This window comes from Eretmochelys imbricata, chromosome 16 (genome assembly GCF_965152235.1).
Source record: "Eretmochelys imbricata isolate rEreImb1 chromosome 16, rEreImb1.hap1, whole genome shotgun sequence".
NCBI classification, from domain to species: Eukaryota; Metazoa; Chordata; order Testudines; family Cheloniidae; genus Eretmochelys; species Eretmochelys imbricata.
Genome location: NC_135587.1, coordinates 15,124,896 through 15,152,791, shown reverse-complemented (window position 1 = coordinate 15,152,791; position 27,896 = coordinate 15,124,896). Strand labels below are relative to the sequence as shown.

General features: G+C 46.5%; 1 protein-coding gene across 3 annotated transcripts; it reads left to right on the top strand.

Annotated features, from left to right (window-relative positions):
- The first annotated feature begins 2,872 nt into the window (after positions 1-2,872).
- Positions 2,873-27,896, top strand: CRAT (carnitine O-acetyltransferase). Of its 3 annotated transcripts, none has more exons than XM_077835913.1 (15): positions 2,873-3,089; positions 7,052-7,210; positions 8,663-8,926; positions 9,548-9,666; positions 11,889-11,942; positions 15,048-15,213; positions 16,628-16,802; positions 17,388-17,566; positions 19,692-19,792; positions 20,412-20,531; positions 21,080-21,202; positions 21,833-21,968; positions 23,053-23,115; positions 23,639-23,776; positions 24,408-27,896. In XM_077835913.1, the coding sequence occupies exons 2-15, from the start codon at positions 7,181-7,183 to the stop codon at positions 24,621-24,623; spliced, it is 1,884 nt and encodes a 627-aa protein (XP_077692039.1). In that variant the 5' UTR covers positions 2,873-3,089; positions 7,052-7,180; the 3' UTR covers positions 24,624-27,896. The 3 variants fall into 3 exon arrangements, with proteins under 3 accessions (XP_077692039.1, XP_077692041.1, XP_077692040.1); XM_077835915.1 differs by lacking the exon at positions 24,408-27,896 and adding an exon at positions 24,007-24,392; XM_077835914.1 differs by lacking the exon at positions 7,052-7,210.

The following is a 27,896-nucleotide window of genomic DNA, read 5'->3' as shown; positions in this document are numbered from 1 at the left end:
GGGCGGCCATGTTTGTGCGGGGCACTCGTGTCATTTAAGGAACCTTTGGGGGCTGGCTTAATCTCAGGCCTCAAGGAAGTAGATAACCCTGTGGAACACGAGTCAATCAGGAGCTAGGGGACTCCCCCATCTGCCTCTGAACTGGGTTACTGTGGGATGGGATGTAAGGTGGATCTGGATGTGGGCACCCCCAAAATCAGGATGTGTGTACTTCAGAACCAGAGCCCACTTCATGCTCTAAAATCTGGGGTTGTGGCACGTCAGAATCAAGCCCAGCTCCGGATCCCCATGTCATGGGTGGCCTCTTCTCTGTTTTGCTGAAAACAGCTACGTTCAAAGACAAAAAAGGTTTGAAAGTAGGGCAACCATATGTCCCGTTTTGGCCGGACAGTCCCCTTTTTCAGCTCTGTCCCAGCCATCCCTACTTTTTTGAGAAAACTGGGCATTTGTCCCGGCTGCAAGCGGAGAGCAGTGGCTGCTGCCCGGGGGGCAGCTGAAAGCAACGGTGCCTGCCAGCAGCAGCAGAGAAGGTGGTGCAGAGCTTGGGAGGTCAGCCTTATCTGCAGGTGGCATGGGGCTCAGGCGCTCAGCCACAGCTGCAAGCGGCATGGGGAAGGTGGTTCTGGCACCCTGTATGTGGTGGAAGAAGGGGGAGGGGGGCGCTCAGGCAAGCCCCAGGCTGTCCCATTTTTATTTTCAGAAATATGGTCACCCTATTTCAAAGTCAAGCATGCAAAAGTCATAAATGCCAGAATTAAGGTTCTGCCTGCTTGCCCATCTGCATTACACTACAGCCTTTCATTACAGGAACATGGAGTATTGTTTCCATAGGATCCTTGCAAAATAATTTTTTGACAGGGGCAAAACAAGGTATTTTTTCCCTAATCTCATTCTCAGAAATGGCTTGGTTATTTTTGCTGAAACTTTCCCAAAATATTCAGCCTGTGGCAGACACCCCGCACTGAACGTTTCAGCTTAAATACTTGAAGTTTGTCGTGGTATAAGCAAGTGAAAACTACCGTAAAATGGAAAGCGTAAAGTAATCTGAACTATAGATGCCACTACCAGTTCTGCCTATAATAAACTAAACCCCCAGTTCTAAATACCTCCAAAACCCAACCCCAGCTTTGGCCTATAATTTTGCAGATGGCTCCTCTCTTTATTAAGGGAGGGATGAGGGAAGAGAACCAGACATCTCTAAACTGTAGGAGGGCTGGAAATCCAGACACAGGTCCAACTACTGTGGCTTGATCCCCTCTCTTGTTAACTCCGTATTGAGCACAGTCAGAATGCTCAGTGCTGTACAGGATCAAGAGGCAGACATTGTCCCTGCTCCAAGTTGCTGGCAATCAGAATCACTGACACACTGAGATATAACACATGGGCCGTGGGTCTCATCTCCCTGCAGTACAGATATTTTCTCTTATACTTTTCTATTTGTTTACTATTCTTTAAAGGTTTCCTAGAATGATAGCTGCTTTAAGGAGGGATTCCTAGGAAAGGAAGAATGCGTGACACATGAGAAAGAAACTGGCCCAAGGGGTGGCACAGAGAAAAAAATGTATAGATAAGAGTGGAATAATGCTGGATGGAGCATAGTCAGCAAGCCTGGGGCAAATAGGGCACTAAGCATAAGCAGTCTAAGCAATTGCCTTGGGGCCTAAGCAGCTCAAGGGGGCCCCCTATTAATTACGAGTATGTGTTTTGTGTGGGAGCCCCAAAATATTCCTGTTTAGGGCCCCCAATGGGTTAGCCCTGCCTGGTGGAAGGGGAATAGGAAGGAACAGAGAGCAGAAATAACAGTTAAGGGATAGCATTTTGCAGAGTTGCAAAGGTAAAGAAGAAGAACATGAGTTTACTGCAGGAGAAAGTCAGGAAAGGGATCTGAACAGCTTGGGAGGGGAAAGGTTATATGTAGGCTTTGAAGGATTAAATGTTTATCTGTAGATGTCAGCAAACATTTATTTCACTGCACACACAAACCAACGAAAAAATATTCCCATCAATAACTGAAATTTACAGATATGCAAATTAAGAAAAACATAGTTTGAGAACTTAGATTAAAGTCCATTGACTTTTGAATTAGGCTTGTTACAAATGGGCTAGCAAATGAATAGTAAAAACAGGTATGATTTGTTGATTTAGGGATATTTATTTTGTGCACTTTGAAGTGATGTTCACAGTTTGGGTTTGAATGTTTACAAAGCTTGACCTTTATAAATTTCAATGTCTACTCTAAATAAATAGTTGTCTAACTCCCCCTTTAATGTACCGCAACTGTAAGAAGTTCGATAAACATCTAAAGACATGCTTAAAAATAAACAGAGATATTAATCAAAATTATAAAACATAGAAATGGAATCCTGCCAAGCCTAGCTGTGCGGTCAGAGTGCCAAGACAAGCAGGTGATTTTACCGACAGCAGTTTGGATGGACTGGAGTAAAGTGACCCTGTGTGACGGCTGCCACCACCTTGGACAACACACCGAGGAGCTAAAAGCATGAGCTGCTGTCGATGGAATGAAAGACCCCAAGGCTCATCAGCAGGGGCTGTCATAACCTCTGTGAGTCAGCCCAGAGGGGGATATGTAATACACATTCCTCCAAATGAACACGCCTCTCTGCAAGCACAAGTCCCAGCTGTCAGAGCCATTCCCTCTACTGATCTCATCTCCCTAATTCAACCCCTGAGAGACAAAGAGAGAAAGAGGAGGCAGATGCCTGCACTAGTTCAGGCAAGGGATCTGCTGTCATCAGAGAGCTATGCAGAGCAGGGCCCTGCCCCTCACAAAGATGGTAGCGCCCCTGCTTATTGGTCATTGCAGAGGAGGGATGTGCCCCTCACAAAGATGGCTGCTCTGCTGTGCCCTCCCCTAACGGCTGCTGAGCCAGGGAAGGCAGTGTGGGCTTGTTACGCTGTATCTGGGCTGCTGCTGCTGCTGAAGTTACACTGTAGCTGACTGTCTCTGTGTCTTGCAAGATCAAGGCCGGGGCTGCCGTGCTTACAGGACTTTGCTCACTCAGGGCAGTGGGTGGTAGCCAGGGAGGTGCATACACGGGGCTATGCTGGCCTTCATAGCAAGGAACATGGTAAGTAAGAGCCTGATCCCTGCTTTGCAGGCTGGTTTAATGTTCATAGCAAGGAGGGAGGGGGCGGGGGGAGCATTCCCTGCTTTGAACAATCTTGGGACAGTGACCCATGGCCTTTTCCAGAGGTGTCTGATATGGTCCTGTGAGGATGAGACCAGGGTTTCTAGAGTCTCTGAGAAACTGGCAGAGTTGGGAGAAACCTGAAAGTTTTTTTGCTCAGGGAGATTTGAGGGGCACATTGAGATAAATGTCCTGCGCTGATTTTATGGGGCGGGGAAGGGAGGATGATGCAGGAGAAGATCTGGCTTGTACCAATGCAGCTGTAGTGTGATTTTCTTGTAGGATGCAAAAATGTTTTGCAAGAAAGATCATTACAAATTAGAGGGTGTCGGGGGAGGATTACTGCGAGGCATCGCTCTCAGCTAAAGGACAGGGATTTCCTTTCGATGCATAGTAACTTCACTAAGGGGATGGGACGGTCTTGACCAGTGCCAGGATCACTCTTTAGGTTTGACACAGTCCATGAAAGGCTGCGAATGAGGTTCTGCTTGAGGATTTTGATTTTGTAATGTTTTTTCCCCTGGTGTCTGTCGCCAGCAAAACATCTCCTAGGTCTTCCCTTGGGCTGGGAGTAACCTTTGTCAGTTTGCAGAACTTCATTATGTGCCTTCTATCAACTCAAGCTTCTGCCAAGAGCTTGGTTACTGATTAATTCATCCTTTCACCGGGGTGCCGCCCTCTTGGTTTTCTTAGGAACTGATAGCGGGGCTGATATGTACCTGCCCGTTTGTTTTTTTTTTAAACTGATTAAGAAAATATTCACGTATTCTAGGAGGAATATGTCAGTAAAATCTTCTGCATTTGCCCCACCATGTACTTTAACTGGACTCTTTCCTTTCGTTTTGGAATCTTGAACTCATGGCTATAGTAATTGCATCACTCAGCCAAAATTTGCTTAAAGTTCTCCATGTGCGACATAGGGGAGAAGTCCTACAAACTGACTTCTACTCATGAGACTGCTGAACATTCAGTGCAAAGGACTCCATGGTTCTGTTTGGGTTATAGCTGCTGCTAGCAGGATTCTCATAGGCTTTCCATGATCTATGGATGAATATTTTCCCTCAGGTTTCAGAGTAGCAGCCGTGTTAGTCTGTATTCGCAAAAAGAAAAAGGAGGGCTTGTGGCACCTTAGAGACTAACAAATTAGTCCTCCTTTTCTATTTTCCCTCAGTTACAACTGCATCGTACCAGTGTTTACTAAACCATGCGGAAGACATGTGCTTCTATCAGATCCTAGTCATGCTGTCTGAAGCGGCAATAAAATGGCTTTTGTCAGTTCTGTGACAACACTTAGGCCATTTTCAATATCGGATGAAGGGGAACCACGGTTGAAAATCAGTCTCAGCATCAGTTTGATTTCCTGATGTAGCCAAGGCTCTAAGGAAGTGGGTACCTGTAGCAGGGGGGTGCCTTTAATAAATCTCTTTCCACACCAGTAAGGGGGAAATTATATTAGAACCTTTCTGTCAGAATCACTGTTGAACCATGGTTGAAACTAGCATGGTTTGAGCCATAGTTGACAGAGCTCAGGAGAACGGATAACTGTGGATTTTTTTTTTCACCTGCTGAAAGAATCCCCATTTCTCCACATCACAGCTGTGTTGTCTGTCCCGGGATTCATGGGCTCTGTGATTTTTAATTTTTCTTTAAAAAGATCCATATTGTCTGACACTCTGCAGGTGGCTGGGTGGATGTGATGGTAACAAGTGAATCAGACATTATTTAGACCTTCCTTGTGACTCCAAACCCACAAGTGTTGCTAAGTGACATCCTGAATAGGACATGAAAGGCCAGTCTACATGGCAAAGAGTACACAGGGACTCTGATTAACACAGGTTGGCTTGGTTTGTGGGATGGAACCAAACTAATACAACACCCTACCTTAAAGTAAACCAATTAATATGTAATAGGGCTGTGTCGTGAGTCTGGCCTTGGGAGAGAAGTAACTTTGGTAGCAAAGTTAGGACAAGGTTTGGCACAGAACACACATGAGACTGAATTCCCTGTGGATATATGCATTGATGGAGGGTCACCTGGTATGTGTGGATTGCCTCCCTTCCTCATGTGGAAAGGAGAGTCAGCAGTCTACTGACTGCTCTTATGTTCCCGATTTGTTCACTGGGATCTCAGTACATGCCTGGTAGATACTGGCACTAAAATGAATACATAAGGGCTAGTTGGGGTAATATCCAGATGTGATGCTCAGATTTTGAGTTTGTATGGGTGTGATATTTTCATTACTTATTTTTCTTTTTCACCTTTTCACTGTGATCCATCCATGACTTTTTTTTCCTTTTAATAAAAATCCCAAACAAACAAAATAGCTCTCTCATGGTGTTTCTTACTGGAATATTGTTGCATAAAAATTAGATTGCTTGTAAGTCTGCTCATTTATCAATTACATTTAGTTAAACACATCCTGGTAAGACTGGAAGAGGCTGATATTCATCTTATTATTTTTCCTTATGTCTGGAATGCCCATGTAATGTTATTGTTGTGAGATGTTTTCTAATGACAAACAAAGTTGCCAACAGCTCAGAATTCGTGATGTGCAGTGCTATAATACTAAATTAGTGTGCATGTGACTCTAGAGACTGGTTACAGGATACGGCCTTTTGTCAGTAGGCTGTTGGATCAACCCAGTCCAGGGACTGAATTCATTCCCATGTGATGACTGTTTGATCTGTGTGGTTGGTGGGCCTCTATCTAGCTCAAGGGTTGGCAAACTACAGCCCGCGGGCCACATCCAGCCCGTCAAACCATTTCATCCAGCCCTCAGCTCCTGCCGGGGAGTGGGGTTTGGGGCTTGCCCCACTCAGCGTGGCTCCCAGGAAGCAGCTGGCATGACCCCCCTCCAGCTCCTACGTAGTAAGCGTAGGAATGGCCAGGCGGCTCTACGCGCTGCCCCGTCTGCAGGCACCACCCCCGCAGCTCCCATTGGCCGCGGTTCCCGGCCAATAGGAGCTGCAGGGGTGGCGCCGGCGGACGGTGCAGTGTGCAGAGCCACTTGGCCACGCCTTGCAGGCAGGGGGGGACATGCTTCTGGGAGCTGCTTGTGGTAAGTGCTGCCCAGAGCCTACACCCCTGAGCTCCTCCCCCAATCCCCTGCCACAGCCCTGATCCCCCTCCCGCCCTCCAAACCCCTCGATCCCAGTCCAGAGCCCCCTCTTGTACCCCAAGCCCCACATCCCCAGCCAGAGCCCTCACCCCCTCCCGCACCCCAACCCCCAATTTTGTGAGCATTCATGGCCCACCATACAATTTCCATACCCCGATGTGGCCCTCAGGCCAAAAAGTTTGCCCACCCCTGGTTTAGCTCCTGGTGAACAACCATTCACATCAGGAACACTGCCATTGCAGTAGCCACCCCAGTTGGCAGTGTGTGCGGAGAGGGAAAAGCCTGACTAGGCCATGGAGATTGGATTTCACTTTCATCGCTATAGACGCTTCCTCCTGATCAGTTTGTTGGCGGAAGCTCACACAGCTGCCTTCTACTAGGGTGACCAGATATCAAGTGTAAAAAATTGGGATGGGGTGGGGGGTAATAGGTGCCTGTATAAGAAAAAGCCCCCAAAATCAGGACTGTTCATATAAAGTCAGGACATCTGGTCACCCTACTTGCTACCCACACAACCTGTGCATAGACTGGGCTCTTTTCTCTCCAGAGCTGTCAGCTGGGCCCTCTTCCCCATCCCTGAAATATACAGTTCCCCAGGCCTGAAATAAACAGTAAAACCATCCAGTTGCATAGGATAAAGTAAGGAAGCGATTTCAAGCTCCTGCTGTCACTGAGGGCAGGGGAAAAATTTTAAAAGTGTCTTGCCAGCACGTGGGACGTGGTTTGCTGCCCCTCCCACCCAACTGCTCGCATTGCAATACCTGGTCTTGTGTTTTCTCAACAGAATAGCGCAGTCAGATGGCAAAGGTTGCTATCTGCAAAGTGTGTGACTCCCTGTGTATACCATAGAACAGGGTGAGATTAGAGAGGAAGTCTGAGGGAGTGAGAGTTTTACAGTTTTCTCATTCCACCCATGGAGAGGAAGCAGCAGCAGTCAGAGAAGGTACAGTATGGTACATTATCATTAGACTATGCAGGTTAACCCCTTCCTTCCTCTTCAACCCTGCACTTTTTCTTCGGGCTTAGTGATTAGTTTTTCTTTTAACCTTCCCAGAGATGTTGATCCCTCTGTGCTGCCAGATCCTGCAAGGAGCCAAGAACTTTCTTTGAGGGGCTGAGCACCATGCAGGAGGTGATTGGCACCTTGTAGGATTGGACCCTTTGTGCTTCTCTGCACTTGACCCTGAGGAAAACCCTCCCTTGACTGCTTCTTAGACCAAAGGGCATGTTCTAGCCGGTATCATTTCCCTCCAGTCCATAGTCAGAAGTCTCTAGCAAGGAATTTTAAACCACTGGGAGGGAATGAAACAGGAGGGAAAGTGGGGGAAGAGGGCATGGAAAACAGGATTTAAATCCTCGCTAACAGAACCTTGTTAAATTCTTGCCCAAACAAGAGGATGTTCTCAAAGTTTTGGGGGAGGGTTGGCGAGAGCACTTCTCCTGGTCAAAGGCTAGTATTGCTCTCTGCTCTCTCATGTTCTTTTTCTCTGCCCAAAAGAAACTGTCACAGCACATATTCCCTGTGGAAGCATTTATTGCCAAAACTGTCCTAGCCTGTCCCCCATGAGCCTCTCTGATTCACCCACAATTTCCCCATTCTTTAAAAACTTCTCTCTATATTTTCTCTCCCCCCCACACACCCCTTCCCTCCCTCCACTTTGCACCTGCCAGTCTCCTGCTGCGCAGGACTGGATGGGAATCATTTTTGGAGCTACGTTTTCTGACATGAGCAACTGCGGTCGCTGCTGACCCGAGAGGCTTGGTGATCCCATAGCCAAGCTCCTCCTGTCACCAGAATGTCCAGCTCCACAGTCGGGCTTCCGGTTATTATTCTTGATTTTGCACAGTCATTTCCCGGGTGGGGGTTGTTAACCCTGATCCAGTTCCAACTTGGCTAAATTCCTCCAGCAGTTTCAGTTGGCTACAGGATTCCTCTTCACTTCCTATCCTAAACTGTTGTGTAGCATTGCCCGTTGCTGTGTCCTACCTCAGAGATGGCTGCATTTCATTAGTGGGCAAAACAGTCCCTGTGTATATTCCTTACCTACTGTATAGTTGTAGGGGATACTCTGAGACTTATTCCCATTAATGTTTGTAAAGTGCTAGGAGATCCTCAGAGAAGGGCAAATGTGTTATTATCCCAGTGGCATTTCCTTTAGCTGGCTGAGAATTGACATCCCTGTGGGAGGCTGTGTCTCTGCTGCTGTTCTGGATGTCTCCTGATCCTCTCACTCTGGTAACCAGTCGATAAATGTCTGGTGTTTGTGCTTTGAGCTCTCTGCTCCTGATGAGGCTTCCATATGTTGTCAGGGACAGGGGACTCAATGTATCTGAGCTGCTGATTCCTTTTGCGCTGCGGGGAAGATTGTCTGTATGTGTGCTCTGTGGTTTGCAGGCAAAGCCATCTGGCTTGCTGAAGCCTTTGGCCTTGGGGAAGCTCACAGGCAGATACTTAGCCCACCAGGAGGGATTGCCATGTCTGCCGGTGCCACCCCTTCAGCAGACCCTGGATCGCTACCTGCTGGCTCTGCAGCCCATCATCAGCGAGGAGGAATGGACCCACACCAAGGGGCTGGTGGATGAATTCCAGAAACCAGGTGGCGTTGGGGAAAGGCTGCAGAAGGGCCTGGAGAGGAGAGCCAGGAAAACTGAGAACTGGGTAGGTGGGTGCTACTTCCCTGAGTCCTGGTCAGTAGAGGAGAGGATGGAGGCAGGATCTGAGCCAAGTCCTATAAGGGCCATCAGTATCCTGGTTTCCAAGCCAGTGGTTCCCAGCCACTGGCACCTGTGCTTTTGTGACTGGTAATCTAGGCTCCCCCACACACTTCTGTGCTGAGACTTAGTGCACCATGCATTGCTGCCCGTCTCTCTCTCCGCTGTGTGCACAGAGCTGCCCAAGCCCCATGTCGAGCTGAGGCACGTGCAGCTGAATGGGAAGTCATGGGCACTGACTGCTACAGCTAAAGTCTTAGTCCTTTAAAATGATAGTTGCCCCCAGAAGGTTGGGAAAGCCCAGTGCGCCAACCCACGGAGCACCAGCCCCACCCCTCCCATCCCACAAGCCCCCTGCTCTACCTAGTCTGTAAAATGGCCGAAAAATCATTCCATGACCCAAATCCCACAATCTTCTCCACTTGCAAAGTATTGTGGGATATGGTGTGTCGCAGGATTGTCTTCCAGCCATTTTGTGGGGCACAGATCACTCACGCTTGCAAAGTGGGCATCCTGCTCTCTGCAACCTGGAGCCCCCATTCTTGCATGCTTCCTGTTTCTGTCCCAGCTCTCTGACTGGTGGCTGAAGACGGCTTACCTTGATTACCGCCTGCCGGTTGTGGTTCACTCCAGCCCTGGCGTGGTTTTACCAAAACAAGATTTTCTGGATCAGCAAGGCCAGCTCAGGTAAAGGCCTTTCTGGCTGTTCTTCCCCGAAGTTTCAGATGATGTTAGTTGGGCTGCTGGGGAGTTGATTTGGATTGGTGGGAGGAGGCGATTACTAGCAAGTCTCTCCCAGCCTAGATGACTGCTAGCCATGGGGAGGCTCACAGCTACTCCAGTTGCAGCCTCTCCCAGCAGGAAGCACTGTAGGGAATGAGGTAAGAGTGCTGGCTACAGGGAGGCTGAGGGCTTCTCCCAGCAGGATTCCCTCAAAAGGGAAAGATGGAAGAGGAAAGATGGTCCAGTGGTTAGAGGAGGAGGCTCGGACTTAGAAGACCTAGATTAAATTCCCTGCTCTGCCACTAACTTCCTTTGTGACTTTGGGCAAATTACATAAATCTTTGTGCCTCAGTTCCCCACCTGTCAAATGGGGATAAGTGCACTTTACAGCGGGGGTTGTGAGGATAAATACAGATTGTGAGGAGCTCAGATACTATGGTGACAGGAGCCATACAAAGTACCTAAGATACTTTAGAAGACCCTAAATTTGACTTTAGATTCTGCAGGCTTGGGGGAAGAGACAGACTACTGCATGAATTAGGTTACTCAGCTAATATTGTGTGTGTCTGCAGATTCATTCAGGCTTTGTGCATTTGCAGAGGGCTTCCCACTGTTCTGTCATTAGTTGCACAAGTCAAATCCACAGCTGCTGTCTGTCTCCAGTGTGTTTCTTCCCCTTACTCAAGCCCTGTATGCAACCAAACACTGGCAATTTGTGTGTTTCCCTCCTGCTAATTCATGTTGCAGATGCTGGTGTTTTGAAGTCATCCCCACACACATGGAATTGATTCTCTCACCCTCTTTGGAGCCTGCCGCTGAATATAGTCCCTGTTTTTAGGTGTTTGTTTTCATGCATGTGAAGTTTTGTCTTAGATTTGGGTTCGGCTCTGGGAAATCTAGGCTCTGTGGATTCAAAGCCATAGCATTGACCTTTATACAGGTTTGCCTTTTCCACATTTACCCATCATCACCTGCTCCTGTCATCAAGATGTCTTCTGGCTGGGTTAAAAATATCAACCAACCAGAGAAGTGTGTGTGAGAGAGAAATAAGAGTGAAAGAATCCTCCCTCCCTGTCTGATGCAAGGTCTTGTATGCTCACTTGGCCAAATCTGTCCCATCCCAGTGAGTGGGGAGTATGTCTTAAAGAGACAGTGTAAGGGCTAAAAATCCTATTTTAAAAACCCTTCCGTATATTATTGACTGTGAAATTTATTAAAATCAACGTTGCCAACTCTCCTGATACTTGGTACTGTATTTTACTTGAAAACAGCTCAGAAACCAGAAGGCAAATAAAAAGAATCCAACTTCCTTTTATCTCATGACTTTTGATGGGGCCTGACATAATTTATGAATGCTTGGGCATTGCAGTGCTGCAATTTAAAAAGAAAACAAAACAACTACCTTGCTATCATGCCCTTTACTCTCTGTGTTCATCTCTGCTTTTAGGATGAAATGCTAGTTGGCTTTACTTTTGGTTCTAGTCAGTTTCACTTTCTCAGGGGGTGGGCAATGCAAAATGCAGCAAAGTTTGTTTTCAGACACTACAAGGGAATATAAAGTTGGGGGGGGTTTGGGGATGGGGAGGGAGGATTGTTTTTAAAAACTTTCTCCATTGGATCTTTTGTGGAAACGGTTCTTTCAGTTTCCATTTTTTAAAAAATTCAGCTGCAGAGCAGCTCCAAGATGACTTGCCTGAGCCCCTTCTAGGCTAGCCAGGCCTTTGTTATTATCCTTAGAGCTCAGGTACTTGTGCAAGTTGTGCAACAGGAGACATTAGTGTGATGTCCTGCTCTGTGCCTCTGTTCCCCTCACACACCCTGTCTGTCTTGTCTATTTTAACTCTTTAGGGCAGGGTCCTTCTCTTGTTGTATGTGCCCAGTGTCCAGCAGAAGGGAGCCCCAATCTTGGTTGGAGCCTCTCGGTGCTACACCCACACAAATACTAAAAAAAACCTGAATGGGTCAGTGAACAAAAAAGTGTTTCATTGGAGCTACCAAAACACAGCCACAGTTGGCCAGGGCTCAAGATATTAGGAACTTGCTCTGCTCTGCTGTCCCCAAAACCCAGCATTCTCTCAGCAGAGGGGGTGAAATCCAAACCACTATTATTTCTAGGGGGTCAGGATTTCAGAAGTCCCAAATGTTCTGATTTGTATCTCTCTGGTCGTTATGTTTGGCTGTTCCAGGTTTGCTGCCAAGCTGATTGAGGGCATCCTGGATTTCAAGACCATGATTGACAAGTAAGTTGGATGCAGTAGTGTTGTAGCTGTGTTGGCCGCCATATATTAGAAAGACAAGGTGGGTGAGGTAATATCTTTTATTGGATCAACTTCTGTTGGTGAGAGAGACAAGATTTTTGAGCTTACACCAAGCTCTTCTTCTGTTAGAGGCATTTCTGGCACACTGAAATGTCCCTGCTGCCTTTACTTAGGGGATGTTCAGATCAAAAGTGTCTCTCTCTCTCTCAAAGGGAAACAGTCAAGATAAAAATCCATGCATCTAAAGAATAGCGCCTCTAATCAGTGTAACTGACAACAGCCAGGGTCACTGTTAGGACTGTACAAAAGCAAACTGACTTTTCCCTTTTTATGCTCTTTATTTACTTCTGCCTTTTACTCCACCTGGATAGGGAAATGAGCCTGGTCTATTCTGCTTCTTGGGTCTCATGTAATGATGTTTAGGGTTGCAAAGCTGCAGTGCCACAAAAACTTTTCCCTTCACACTGTGTTTTGGGAGAGGCTCCTATGTCTGTACTTGGAGGGAATTAAGCCTGATTGAAGCCCTATCATAGAATCATAGAATATCAGGGTTGGAAGGGACCCCTGAAGGTCATCTAGTCCAACCCCCTGCTCGAAGCAGGACCAATTCCCAGTTAAATCATCCCAGCCAGGGCTTTGTCAAGCCTGACCTTAAAAACTTCCAAGGAAGGAGATTCCACCACCTCCCTAGGCAACGCATTCCAGTGTTTCACCACCCTCTTAGTGAAAAAGTTTTTCCTAATATCCAATCTAAACCTCCCCCACTGCAACTTGAGACCATTACTCCTCGTTCTGTCATCTGCTACCACTGAGAACAGTCTAGAGCCATCCTCTTTGGAACCCCCTTTCAGGTAGTTGAAAGCAGCTATCAAATCCCCCCTCATTCTTCTCTTCTGCAGGCTGAACAATCCCAGCTCCCTCAGCCTCTCCTCATAAGTCATGTGTTCTAGACCCCTAATCATCAGATGAAGTGAGCTGTAGCTCACGAAAGCTTATGCTCAAATAAATTGGTTAGTCTCTAAGGTGCCACAAGTACTCCTTTTCTTTTTACAGGTGAGAGAGGAGTCCAGTCCTCTAGGCCTCATTCAGTCCTTGGCCTCTAAAATGAGGCTGCCAGCAAAGGCCTTGTGTGAACTAGGATTGCAGGTGTGATATTAGCAGGTTAGCTAACACATTTGAGAAGCCTATTGCAGTCCAGGCACACTGCTTTTAACACATGCTAAACCAGTCACTTTAAAGTCCAGAGTGGGCCCTGACTTTAATCCAACCAGGTTAGCATATGTTAAAAGCAGTGTGCCCACGAGCCCAAGTCAGCTGACGTGTCCTGCAGGTCTTTTATCCCTGGATAGTCATACCCAAAATGGAATTGTGAACGGGGAATCATCAAGTGGGTGTGTTTCTAGTGGGGTCACACAGGGATTTGTTCTTGGCCTTGTGCTATTTAGGTATTTTTATCATTGACCAGAAAGAAAAAACATAAAATCATCACTGATAACATGGGGAGTGGTGAATAATAAAGAGGACAGATCACTGATTCAGAGCAATCTGGATCACTTGGTAAATTGGGTGCGAGCCAACAGTATGTGTTTTAATACAGCTAAATGTAAATGTGTATGGGAACAAAGAATGTCGGCCCTAGTTACAGGAGATGGGGCTCTATCCTGGGAAACACTGATTCTGAAAAAGATTGGGGGTTGTGGTGGATAATCAGCTAAACATGAGCTCCCAGTGTAATATGGTGGCCAAAGGGGCTAATATGATCCTTGAATGCATAAATGGGCATCTTGGATAGGAGCAGAGAGATTATTGTATCTCTGTATTTGGCACTGGTTCAACCGCTGCTGGAATCCCGTGTTCAGTTGGAGCGGGTTCAGAGAAGAGCCTCAAGAATGATTAAAGGGTTAGAAAACGTGCCTTATAGTGATAGACTCCAGGAGCTCAGTCTATTTAGCTTAACAAAGAGAAGTTAAGGGATGACTTGATTACCGTGGATAAGTACCTGAATAGAGAACAAATATTTAATAATGGGCTCTTCAGTTTAACAGAGAAATGTATAACATGATCCAAGGGCTGGAAGCTAGACAAATTCAGTCTGGAAATAGGGTGTAAATTTTTAATGGTGGGAGTAACAGACCATTGGAGCAATTTACCAAGAGGTGTGGTGGATTCTCCATCTCTGACCATTTTTATATGAATTTTCAATGTTTTTCTAAAAGATCTGCTCTAAAATTATTTCAGGGACAGTCTCTGACTTGTGTTATACAGCAGGACAGACTAGGTGATCACAACGGTCCCTTCTGGCCTTGGGAGTCTATGAACTGAGACCCACCACACAAAGAATCAGATGGCAACAACTAGTGGTCACTCCAGACATAGGCCTGGATTTGAACCTGTGCCCTGTAACCCACTGCTAATCCCCTTGAAACAATGGGTCTACATTCCGTGCATCTTTCAGTATACCAGGCCTCAACTCCTCTTGGAGTTGGGCAAGCTGCAGTGTAGGCCCAAGGGTCTGTTTTTTCCTATGCTAGCAGATGTGGAGAAAAGGACCTTGCCCCTATATAAAACAAAAGCCAACTCATATACGTGCTGGGTAGCCTCTGCTCGGAGAGTTGGGGGGCGCAGGGGATGCTCAGCCCCCAGTGGAGGAGACTTCTAATCTCCAAATCTTTTAGGGCTTGTACATACTAGCATTTATTTTGATATAAACTTAAAAGCCACCCCCCTGAGCGATGTAAGTTACACCAACCTAAGCACCAGTGTGGACAGCGCTATGTACATGGGACAAGCTCTCCTGCCGGCATCGCTACTCAGGAGGGGGAGTAATTATGCCAATGGGAGAGCTCTTTCCCATTGGCATGGAGCATCTGCACTAGCCACACTACAGTGGCGCAGCGACATCAGTACAGCTGCACCCCTGTCATGATTCTACTGTAGACTAGCCCTTAGTCTCTCACTGGAGCAGCCGCGAAAGGGCGCTGGGCATGGGGAGAGCATGCCAGGTGTGGATCGTTGGAAGGCAGGCATTCTGATTGCTGTTTTCTTCCCTCTCCCACCCTGCTTCCTCTCTTCTGTGTACGTTGCCAGTGAGACCCTGCCAGTGGAATACCTGGGTGGGAAACCTCTTTGCATGAACCAGTACTACCAGATCCTCTCATCCTGTCGCATCCCGGGCCCGAAGCACGACTCCGTTGTGAACTACACCAAAGGAAAAAAGCTGCCCTCGCACATTACTGTGGTTCACAACTTCCAGGTACAGCAGTCTTAGTGGAAGTCTTAGGAAGGCCAGGTTATTCTTTTGGATTTAAGTGCCCCCTTTGACTGGCTTTGCCAAGGAAGAGAAAGAAGCAATAAAACTCTGAGTATGAGGTTTGCCTCCCCAGGGAACCAGTCCCGCTCCCCCTGAAGTCAGTCGTGGGTTTGCTGTTAACTGAGAGCAGGCTTGGGCCCCATGGCTGGGACTGCAGTGTGTGTGAGCTGTATGTGAGTGCTCCATTCCCACATCTCTTTCCCTCCTAGCTCCAGTCCCTGAAAGTTCAGTCTCCCGCTCTGGGTTTGGAACTAGAAATTGCTGGTTTGGGAGGCCGGGGGGATAATGGACCCAACAGTCATGGCTAGGGCCCTACCAAATTCATGGTCCATTTTGGTCAATTTCATGGTCATAGGATTTTAAAAATCGTAAAGTTAATGATTTCAGCTATTTAAATCTGAAATTTCACGGTGTTGTAATTGTAGGGGTTGTCCTGACCCAAAAAGGAGTTGCGGGTGAGGGGGTCGCAAGGTTATTGTAGAGGGGGTTGTGGTACTGCTACCCTTACTTCTGCGATGCTGCCAGCAGATCTGGGCCCCGAGTCAGCAGCTGCCACACTCTGGCTGCCTAGCTCTGAAGGCAGCAGCACAGAAGTAAGTGTGGCATGGTATGGTATTGCCACCCTTACTACTATGCTGCTGATGGCAGGACTCTGCCTTCCGAGCTGGGTGCCCGGCCAACAGCCACCACTCTCTGGCCACTCAGCTCTGAAGGCAGCGCAGAAGTAAGGGTGGCTATAGCGCAAACCCCCTAAAATAACCTTGTGACCCCCCTGCAACTCCCTTTTGGGTCAGGACCCCCAATCTGAGAAATGCTGGTCTTCCCCGTGAAATCTGTATAGTATAGGGTAAAAGCACACAACGGACCAGATTTCACGATCCATGACGTGTTTTTCATGGCCGTGAATTTGGCAGGGCCTTGTCATGGTCAAGCCTCAGAAACTGTAGAACCTGGAAGGTGTTACGAGAAGAGTGTTTTCCTCTGTCTGTCTGTCTTAATTATCTGGCCCTCATTACCGCAGTATCCAAGCACCTGATAATCTTTAATATATTTGTCCTCACAACATCCCTGTGAGGTAGAGAAGTGCTATTATACTGTTTTATGGATGGAAACTGAGGCACCAAGAGGTTAAGTCCTTTGCCTCAGGTCTCACAGGAAGCCGGTGTCATAACAGGGACTTGAACCTGGGTCTCCCAGCTCCCAGCCTATGCCCTAATCACTGGGTCATCCTTCCTCTCCACCAACTAATCATCAGCCCCTTAGCTGAGCCCTCAGCATTGCTCTTGCCTCCTGGATGAGACTGTGGTCAGTCTGCGTGACTGGCTGCTATAAACCTTTGTCTCTCCCTCCTTCCCAGTTCTTTGAGCTGGATGTTTACAGCAGCGATGGGAGCCCCCTCACCACCGATCAGATCTTCATCCAGCTGGAGAAGATCTGGAACACGTCCCTCCAAACAAACAAGGAGCCAATTGGGATCCTCACCACCAACCACCGAAACAGCTGGGCCAAAGCCTACAACAACCTTATCAAAGGTCTGTCCTGCCCCACCCACGTGGAACACCATGCTGGTAACTGCTGCCCTCCATGCAGTGCTGCCCTCCATGCAGTGCTGCGCCCCTGGGCTTCTCCCTCCTTTACAAGCCCTCTGCAAACAGACACTGACCAGATAACTGGCCTTTCTAACAGTCTGAGTGTGGGAGTATTTATCCAGCTGGGTTGTGTCCAGACTAGACCCATTGCAAAGCATTGTTATTTCTGTTTAAACACTCTGTTCTCCAAGTGTTCAAGGTTTGGTCCAGGACAGAGCTGAAGTTATGTAGTATTTCACCCCCAAAATGGATGAAATCCAAAAACCCAGCTAAAAAAAAAATCAGAGAGCTGATACAAGTGAGAAGGAGCATCCCTCTGAGGCTCACAGCTTCCAATCTGTAACAGCCATCTAGCCCATAGCTTCAACACTCAAATACCACTGCAGCATGGTCAAGAGATGCTTCCTTACAAAGGGAGTCAGGGCACCAAGTGTCATTAATCTGCTCTCCTGAATTTTATCCTCCCTCCAATTAAATGCAGTTTTTCAACCAGCTTCCATCATCTTCTACTTTCCCCCCCCTTCTCAGATAAGACCAACAAGGAGTCCGTGCGTTCGATCGAGAAGAGCATTTTCACCGTCTGCCTGGATTCACCCATTCCTCGAGTGTCTGACGACATCTACAAGAGCCGGGTGGCAGCTCAGATGCTGCACGGTGGAGGCAGTCGCTGGAACAGTGGGAACCGATGGTTTGACAAAACCCTTCAGGTGGGTGCTGGGGTTTTTGAGAAACTAGAGGCACGGGTCTGGGGGAGACAAACTTCCTGAAACTGGAAGGGCCAGTAGGCCCCAAATCATTCAGTAGGAGACTTTCCCAGATCAAAAGGGGCATGGGAAGTGAGAAGAGCAAGAGGCTGATGCCAACAACGTAAGTGCCTGTGGGCTTGGTGGAGAATGTTTGGGATTCTCTCCCGCAATCAAACAAGTTCTCACTCTCCTGCTAGGTCCACTGAGCTCTCATTGTTTCTTAGATTCCTGGCAGCACTCACTCAATGCAGCCAAGCTATTCCTTGTATTACTCATAAATTAACTGTCTGCCTGCGGTGTACAATGACTTGTCTGTCTGGAGGCTGACCAAGCATAACAAGGTCTGTTTCTTGCATTTCCCATGGGATTGTTGCTCTCCCTGTTTGTCTCTGCCAGAAACTAACCTGCTTCTTTCAGGCATCTGCTGCCATCCCACAACAACATTTCATTGATCCCCATCTCCCTTTATCTGTATAATGGTACCATTCAAGGGCCACATCCTCCATTAGGAGGCTATCTCTGGGCCTTTCAGGGGGATGGAGCCCATGCTCTGACAGGACTCTTACAACCCTAACAACATTTTGGGTTATTCAGCTTCTGCTTGGCACTGCTTATTTACAGGGCAACGCCAAGTTCTTCTAGCTTTGCAATTAACCAAAGTCTTCACAGAACTGGTGGGGGATGTTACTGCTGTGTTACATGAGCCTCCAAGGAAATCAAACCCTTTGAAGCTCTACCATACTGCAGGGTACACTGGCCTCTCTGATGCATCTTCTGTCAGTGGGACCATCTGCCTCATTGAATATAATGATGATACCAAATCCTCCTAACCTTGGTTATGGAGTTTCTTTCTTCTGGGAGAAAGAAAAGGAGTCCTTGTGGCACCTTAGAGACTAACCAATTTATTTGAGCATGAGCTTTCGTGAGCTACAGCTCACTTCATCAGATGCATACCGTGGAAACTGCAGCAGACTTTATATATACACAGAGAATATGAAACAATACCTCCTCCCACCCCACTGTCCTGCTGGTAATAGCTTATCTAAAGTGAGCATCAGGTTAGGCCATTTCCAGCACAAATCCAGGTTTTCTCACCCTCCACCCCCCCACACAAATTCACTCTCCTGCTGGTGATAGCCCATCCAAAGTGACAACTCTTTACACAATGTGCATGATAATGAAGTTAGGCCATTTCCTGCACAAATCCAGGTTCTCTCACTCCCTCACCCCCCTCCAAAAACCCACCCCCATACACACACAGACTCACTCTCCTGCTGGTAATAGCTCATCCAAACTGACCACTCTCCAAGTTTAAAACCAAGTTAAACCAGAACATCTGGGGGGGGGGGTAGGAAAAAACAAGAGGAAATAGGCTACCTTGCATAATGACTTAGCCACTCCCAGTCTCTATTTAAGCCTAAATTAATAGTATCCAATTTGCAAATGAATTCCAATTCAGCAGTTTCTCGCTGGAGTCTGGATTTGAAGTTGTGTGTGTATGGGGGTGGGTTTTTGGAGGGGGGTGAGGGAGTGAGAGAACCTGGATTTGTGCAGGAAATGGCCTAACTTCATTATCATGCACATTGTGTAAAGAGTTGTCACTTTGGATGGGCTATCACCAGCAGGAGAGTGAATTTGTGTGTGGGGGTGGAGGGTGAGAAAACCTGGATTTGTGCTGGAAATGGCCTAACCTGATGCTCACTTTAGATAAGCTATTACCAGCAGGACAGTGGGGTGGGAGGAGGTATTGTTTCATATTCTCTGTGTATATATAAAGTCTGCTGCAGTTTCCACGGTATGCATCTGATGAAGTGAGCTGTAGCTCACGAAAGCTCATGCTCAAATAAATTGGTTAGTCTCTAAGGTGCCACAAGGACTCCTTTTCTTTTTGCGAATACAGACTAACACGGCTGTTACTCTGAAACCTTTCTTCTGGGAGGTGGCTGATGGCTTTGCGGTTTACTATGCGCTGATGGGGTTGAGGTCTTCTCCAGCACATAGCAATGAGACATTGAGGCCCCTCTTGGGCTAGGGCTTGCACTGTAGAGGAGGCCTCTCTTCACTGCCTTTTTCATTTCCCTGGCAGTTTATCGTTGCTGAGGATGGCTCCTGTGGCCTGGTGTATGAGCACGCTCCCGCGGAGGGCCCGCCCATCGTTGCCCTTCTGGATCACATCGTGGAGTACACGTGAGGCTTGCTCACTTGTCTCTGAGTCAGACACGGATCTCAAACTGTCCATCCACAGTAAAGCTCCCCTTCACCAGCTCATTTCCCCCCTTACCCCCAGGCATCTGCTCTGGAGGCGCTTTAACGGTATCTCAAATTAGGTACTGCAGCTCTTGTAGCAACGACCAGGGATCAGCCACCTGCTGAGAATGGTAAACTTTGCTGCTGCTTGAACTCTCCAGAGAAGCCACTGCTTACGTTTAATATGGCAGTCGGGTGGCTCCTGTTTGGTGTTTGCTCCTGATGGAATCTATAGAACATTTTTTTAAAGGGTTCGAAGGGCATTAGACCTGTAATCTCTTGGTGAAGGAATCACTATAAGCCAAACTTCTGCATTTGTTCTCCTAGTTTTTCACCAGAAGCAGATGTGGAGGGAGCAGCTGTCAAGTCAGGAAGGCTGAGATTTGTGACAGAGGACTTTGCAGTGTGTGACACAGACCCAAAATGTCATAGTCAGGGATTTACACTATGTTCACTACAGTGGGATCTGAGTCTGTCTACTGGGCACCAGAATCCTATAGGCCAAGGGGCTGGAGATAAAGGTCTGGCTAAATGGTTTCAATGCTGTTTCTCTGTGCAGGAAGAAACCAGAGCTGGTGAGATCACCAATGATTCCTCTGCCAATGCCCAAGAAGCTGCGGTTTAACATCACCCCAGAAATCAAACATGACATAGAGAAGGCAAAGCAGAACCTCAACATGTGAGTAAAGCGGGTAGGAGAGCTCAGTGAGTGAGCGAGAGAATAATCCATGTGTCCACTTGGGGAGCTGGGTGGTAAGGAAAATGTCAGTGCTCTATGGTGCTCAGTGTCTTGTTGGGCATAAACTATACTGTATGTGGCTGAAAAGTGCATTGCTGAGCCTCCTCCTGACAGGTGACTGCTGTGCTGAAAGGGGACTTGCTGCTTATTCATCCCAATCTACTTATGAAGAGGGATGTCTCTGATCAGGAACCTGACCTGCTGTACTAGATCAAACAACTGGGCCAACTAGGGTTGGATCCTGTCTCCAGCAGTCGGCAAATCCCTTGCATCTAACCAGTTGCATGGTACTTCACATAGTGCGTCAAGTTACGGAGGTTGAGCTCACTGTGAAAAGATTGGGTGGGGCAGATCCCTTTATCCTTGTGCAGATTTGGTCTGAGCAGATTGATGTCTCTGGGGCTTACGAAAGCTCTGGGGCCTGGGTCTTTGTCATGTAATAGCAAGGAGCATCCTGAAGAATTTCTCTTCTCCCTCTCTCTCTGCAGAATGGTGCAAGATCTGGATATCAAGGTGATGGTCTTTCACCACTTTGGGAAAAACTTCCCCAAGTTGGAGAGGATAAGTCCAGATGCCTTTATTCAGATGGCCCTGCAGCTGGCTTATTATAGGTAAGGAGCACACTGCAGGCAGTTAGCTTTCCAGCCCCTATATCTCCCTTCTAAAGAGTTTCAGGGGATTTTTACCCTGCTCCACAAAACTGCTGACTAGAGGTCAACACCAAACCCAACTAGCTGGGCTTGGGGAAAGAGCCCCAAACACCACAGGGTTGTGACCTATTGCAATAGCCCACTTTTTCGCTATGCCTCCATGTGGGAGGGTTAGATGGCTGATGGATCTAGAGCCATGTGCAGACATCCCAAATCCTGCCCTTTCCCCATGCACTGGAATAGCACTGGTTCTGCTCTGTGTAGGGCCCTTCGTGGTCACAAAGGAGTGGGCAAGATTAGCCCCTCCAAGAGCAATGCATGAAATACCAGTAGAGGAGGGTCAGTCAGCTAGGGATGCAACTTGGTCCATGTAATTACCATTTCTTCTGATCTTTCTCATCCTTCCTGCATGGAATTTACTCTTCCCTGGGAGGTGGGGAGGATGCAAGGGAGAAATACAACAAATGTATCTGCATACTTCGGACCAGAAATTCACCTGCACGATTTCCCTGCGAAGGCTAAGATTTGCATAGCCCCTTCTTGTCAAGGACAATTCTTCCCCTGTGACTGCTTCTCCTCCCCGTCTTTCAGGATGTATGGCCAGGTCTGTGCTACATATGAGAGTGCCTCACTGAGGATGTTCCGCTTGGGTCGGACAGACACCATCCGCTCTGCCTCCGTGGACTCGCTGAAGTTTGTAGAGGCAATGGACAACCCTAGCAAGCAGGTGAGAGTTCCAACAGATGGAGTGAATTATCTTCACCCCAAAATAAAGGGAGAACTGCTTTTCAACTTACCCTAGAAGTGTAGCATCTGTATCTTCCGGTCTCAGCCAAAAACTGCATCTGATCTGAGGTTGTTTTAAGGTACAATCTGGAATATATGATTACAAATCTTGGGTCTCATTCAGCTTTCCTTTTACATCTCTGTAAATCCAAGGTGAGTGTTTCTAACCCTATATCACATGTGACCAGTCTGAATGTCTAGCCAGTCAGGTCCTAAGTACTAGATTATTGGACTTGAAGGTTCTCAATGTATCATTCAAAGGGTCATTTCCTCATTTTGGTTTTGACCTATGAACTTTGGGTAATATACAGGCAAACAAATGTACTATTTTGGGGAGTAGATTTGCTAGAATATGTTTAAATTAATAGGGATGAACACAGTTAGTACAATGCTATATTTAATTGAAAATTTTAGAAGTTAATGCAGTTTTCCTGGATGGGGAGTTGTACAAATAAGGAAAAAAGCTCCCAACCAAACAGTATAGTGTTTGGGGTGTCCCAAACTTGGAGATACAGAGACACTATTGATTCCAAGCATGTCCAGATTCACAGAGAGGACTTGTGATTCTAAGTGTTCAGGACTCATTTCAGTCCTTCCATGAAAAAGATAGGGACTCTTAGAAGACAATGAATCGAGACTAGAACCTAGCAAGTGATGAAAGTCAGTTCACTGGGGATGGAGTTCTGAGTCAGAGTTCAGCCATTTGCTGTAGGCTGTAGAATCTCTGTAGTGATCCCCTTGCAAAGACTTGCCTCCTTTGGTTGCTGAATTGTCCTTCTGTCATCTAAATTGTCCCACTGACATCTCCGCTTCCAACAGTTCTAGGATAAAGGGCCACAGCTGGTAGTTCCTATGGAATCACTTAAGAATAGAGTCTCGTGAGCTGGAAGGGGAGAAAAATAATTCAGCCAAACAATATGATCTAAGTTAACAATAGCTTGAAGCCAGAAATGCCATCCTGCAGGTGAGCTACTGAAATCACTGGGCAGCAAATTTTTAACGTCCATTCCATGCATTCTCCTTAGAACCAAGAGAAGGTGGAACTGCTGAGGAGAGCTACGCAGGCACACAGAGCTTACACAGATATGGTGAGTGTCCCATACAGCTCCAAGGCTGGGACTGTGCAGAGGTAAGCCAGGTGCTGCTGGAAGAAAAATCCCAATTTATGGTGCTAGACATATAAGACAGCCTGTTAATACTGCCCCTAGGATTGATTCTGACCAGTTAATGCTTTGAAGGACTGACTTTACTCTTCCTCTTTGTACCGTTCCTTCAGTATCCCTGGTGACTGGGGGCAAAGGAGAGAGAAAATCAAGTCTGCAGCTATACTCTGAAGAATTCCTATTCTCCCCGTCACTAGGGTCTGTAGATGCCAGGGCTGCACAAGGGTTTTTTTAAAATCACAGGGATCCTATCCTGAGAAGATATAGGGTTTGCTTAGTTCCATCTGTCTGTCAAATGTTGCTCTTAATGGACAATCACAGGTTTTTTTTTCCCCCTTTCTACTTTAAATTTAAGAGGATTTTTAAAATGTGGTTCAGATTGAAGATGGTGCTGATTTTTGTTTCCCTGCCTCTCCGATCTCTTATCCAGACTCTCTCTTCCTTTCAGGCAATAAAGGGGAATGCAATAGACCGTCATCTGCTAGGCCTGAAGATTCAAGCCATTGAGGATCTAGTGAGCATGCCGGAACTGTTCATGGATACAGCCTACGCTGTTGCCATGCACTTCAACCTCTCAACCAGCCAGGTAAGAAGTGGCTGACCACCGTGAGAGTGCTGCAATCATTCTTTCTCCCTTTCTTCTCCACATTCCTCCACCCCCCCCTTCCTTGAGGAACTGCTCTGCATATAGTGCCATAGGAATCTAGCCCCACAACAAGCTGAGCTGGACCTTTAAAGAGGTTGTGAGGTGAAGCTGAAGACTATGACCTTACCATTGCTAGAGCCATTCTAACAGATTTATCTTCTCCACCCCAGGCTGGACAGTGCATTGCCCGGTAGATACCAAGAGCCTGTGGTAATGCGGAGGCCCTGCCCGCACACTGTAACAGCAGCAGTACTGCATGAGGCTCATTGTCCTTCTGAGTGGATAACTGCTCCTCCACAAGTCTCTTCAGAGGGCGATATGAAGAACTAGCACAGTGCTGGGGAATAGCACAAACAATTGGTGTATTTCTAAAGCATCCACAGTGTGTACGAGGAGCTGAACAGATGGGTCTGAATATCATGCCCCTGCCCGGGAGAACTTACCTGGGGTGTTAGTTGGGAGAAGTCCATTTGATTTACCCTCCCCAACAGCTCTTGTGATCTTCTGCCTTTTTGTTTATTTGTTTTTAGTTGGGTGAGGAGGTGTTGAATCAGGTTGTTTCCCACTGTAGGTCCCAGCAAAGACAGATTGTGTGATGTGCTTTGGTCCAGTGGTTCCAGATGGCTACGGAGTCTGCTACAACCCCATGGATGACCATATCAACTTTGCAATGTCGGCGTACAACAGCTGTGCCGAAACCAATGCAGCCCGCCTGGCACATTACCTGGAGAAGGCGCTACTGGACATGCGGCTCCTGCTCCAATCCACACCCAAATCAAAATTGTAAGAAATGAACCTCCTTCACAGCCCCTAAGCTTTAGGAGCTGCCTCATGTGCACAAGAAGCTCCCAGCTCTCCAAAAACTGGGCAACAGGAGATGGGCTCCATTAGGACTCTAGAAGAGCATATGGCACGCATCTCTCTGCAGAGAAGTTAAGGAGTGGTAATCTCCAGCTATCAGACTACAAGGTGAAAGGAAGCATTGCCTTATTCCGAGCTAGATCTGACAGAGATCCTGTCCCACAATGCGCAAAGTATGCCTTTCTTCCCTTGAAGGTATACTGGCGCAACATCTTTTTATTGAATTTACAGTGGAAAGAACAGAGAAAGCACATTCTTCATCCCATCCTTCACTCTTCATCCACTAGGGGGAGTATTCCCCCAGCTGAGTAGGTCTGAGACCACTTGAATCTTTCTGCTGGCTCAGGCTTTTGAGGGGTTGGGAATATCTCTTTTGGGCCATGTTATGCCTCCCAAAGTGGTGTCATCAGTGCCATTGAACTTTGGGGTGGGGGGATGAATGCCGTAAATCGGAGGAAATCCAGTCCTGTTAGGATGCATTGTGCTGCTTTTCTAGAAAATTGTTTTCCTAACATAACCTTGCTAGGGGACTGGTCTTTGTGTGCTTTTCACAGCTAGGAACGTTCCCTTCCCCATCCTTCTAACACTTGGGTCTGCACTTTCTCCACTTTCTCCACTAACTGTGAAACACCATTGCTACAACTGAATTCATTTCCCCTACTCTGGCCTTTTGTTTGTTTGAAGCATAAAGTGATGGATTGCTGGCAGGTCTCCATCTCAGAGCTTCAGGCTCTGCAACTTGAGCCTCTTTGGCTTTCTTGTATTGCTTCTACTAAACATTTTAATTGATTTTTTTTAATTATGCAGGCTCTGCTGGCCTTGACTGTATGCACTTAAATATTTTGTAGTGGGGAGAGATTACATAGACCTTGATGTTGTTTGTAGAACCTGTCCTCTTCATTCTGCCCCTTCTCTTTCAAATGGGAAAAGAAATGGGAACCATGTTGCCCTTTGTTACTTGCAAACTGAGAGATCATGCACTGTTTTCCATGCTGCATTTATTTTAGTCTAAGGAGATGCTGCATAAGAAACTTAATTAGCCCTTCTAATCAAGTTTCCCAAAATGCCTATAGGTTCCAGATTGCATAGGTGATGTATGTTGGAGCTGAAGGGAAAAAAAAGGTGCAGAATGACACTTCTCCCCTGCCATATATTATCAACTCCTACCAAGGTTGTGGTTCCTCTAAAATAAGGGAGGTAGTGGAGAAAGCACAGGAGTCTACTCTAGGATGTACAGACTCTGTCTGTTCATTGCCCAAAACAATGGACTTTTCCATAGCCGACAGCGCTTCTTCATCAGAACCTGGTTTCTTCTTGCCTTAATGTTATTTATACCCATAGTGATTTATAATTTCCCTCTTTTGTGGAATATAGTCACATCTGTGTTAATTTGATTGAACCTTTAGAAATGGAGGAATTATATATTTATAAATGTGCAATTTAAAAAATATTATGACACAGTAAGAAAGGAATATAAAACCGCCAATATCTTTCTAGGGCACCATGTGAAACCATAGACCTACTGCCATTATAGAAGAGAGTGCATTGTTTGCCCCTGCCGATGCTATTCCTGCAGTGGGATAACAGTAGTTCTGCAAGCCCAAACATACGGTGCTGAACCAAGGAATAGCTTGAGTTTGTAGTCTGTTTTATCACACAAACACTTGTCCATAACACAAAGTCACCCAATCAGTAGGGTCATTGCTGTTCTTCTGGTGATGGGCCTTGAGAGCATTCACAATCTTGGTGCCTTGGTAGAGGGCAATTTGACCAATTTGAAGTACGTTCATCCTACTAGTATTGAAAACCTCTCTTTTATGAGCACTTAGTCACCCCATCTCACTTTTTAATTGATGCAAACCTGCTCTCAGTTGTTTTAAATTCAAATTCCACCCCCCCCCCCAACTAAATATTGAGGGGAAAGTTTTACTGAAACTCACCTGCACAGCTAACGATTGTACAAACCACCATTAAAAAAAATTAAGTTTAAAAAAATAATTATAAATGGAATGAGAGGGTTAGAAAGCAATGGGAGCATGTAATGCAAAGCTCTGGGTACAAACACACCTGCTCTAACAATCTGATTCTTCCACAATGAACGAGACTGAAAGTTACAAGAGGCCACTCAAAATCTTAATCTGTATTAATATTTATTATATGTAATGAGTACTTATATAACCATTTAAGAGACTGCACCCTTTTGGGATGAATTGGAATGGGTAAGGTCTTGCTGGGATTTAAAAAAACACTACTTTTTAGGGAGGCTTTTATTCTGGAAGAGATTCCTTTAGCCAGAGACAAAGTAAACGTTTTTTTCCTCCCTGTATGTAATGAGTCAATATAGTGCCTGCTGATAACTGATGTTACTCTACTGTGGTCTCTGGCCATGAGGCCAAAGACCAAGTGCCTTCAACCACAGCATCACTACATATTGGCGTGTCTTATTATTACAAGGCTAATTTCAGAAACTAAGAATTCTCTCCTCCCCCCTTTAATAAGACAGAAGTAATCACCCAAAGGCAAGTGCCCCCTGAAAAGGATGAGGTGGAAGTGCACTCTGCTATTAATGGAAAATACAGGGGATGGGTCTAGTTTTAATCTTAAGTCAGATATAAAGCTGGAGATCCCATTGGCTTCAGGGACATTTCTCCAGCTGTGGAGCGGAGGTCTTTATGTGCCATGCATATGGAAACACAAAAGATTCTTATCCAGCTTGTCCATTCTCTCTTTAGGATGTAGGGGGCAGAAAGCAGGATTAACGGGGGAGCTGCTTTATTACATTACAGCTGTTTACATGGTTTTCTTTTAAAAGTGTTTTTTCCTTTTACTGTTGCCAATTTCAAGCTGCGGTGATGTCCCTCTGACTCATCACTTCTTGACTTATTTTTCCGGTGACCAGTTATTGAGTGCCAATTTGTTTGTTTATCCTTTATTAGCTGGTCACTTGCCCAAGAAGTGTCCATGGTCTTAAAGGCTATGTAAAAGTTATGAAGAAACTACTGATTTACTGAATAATTAGGGAAATATGTAGATTATTAATGTGCAACTAAACTCTGGGATTGGAGGTGTTGTTGATGGCGTAGCTAGTGTCTTTGCATGCTCGGCCAGTTAAACGCATTACATGTTTTTTTGATAATGTAATCAGTGTCCTGCAAGGATTGGTGATGTTCTTCCAACATAAATAAAAGTATAAATGTTG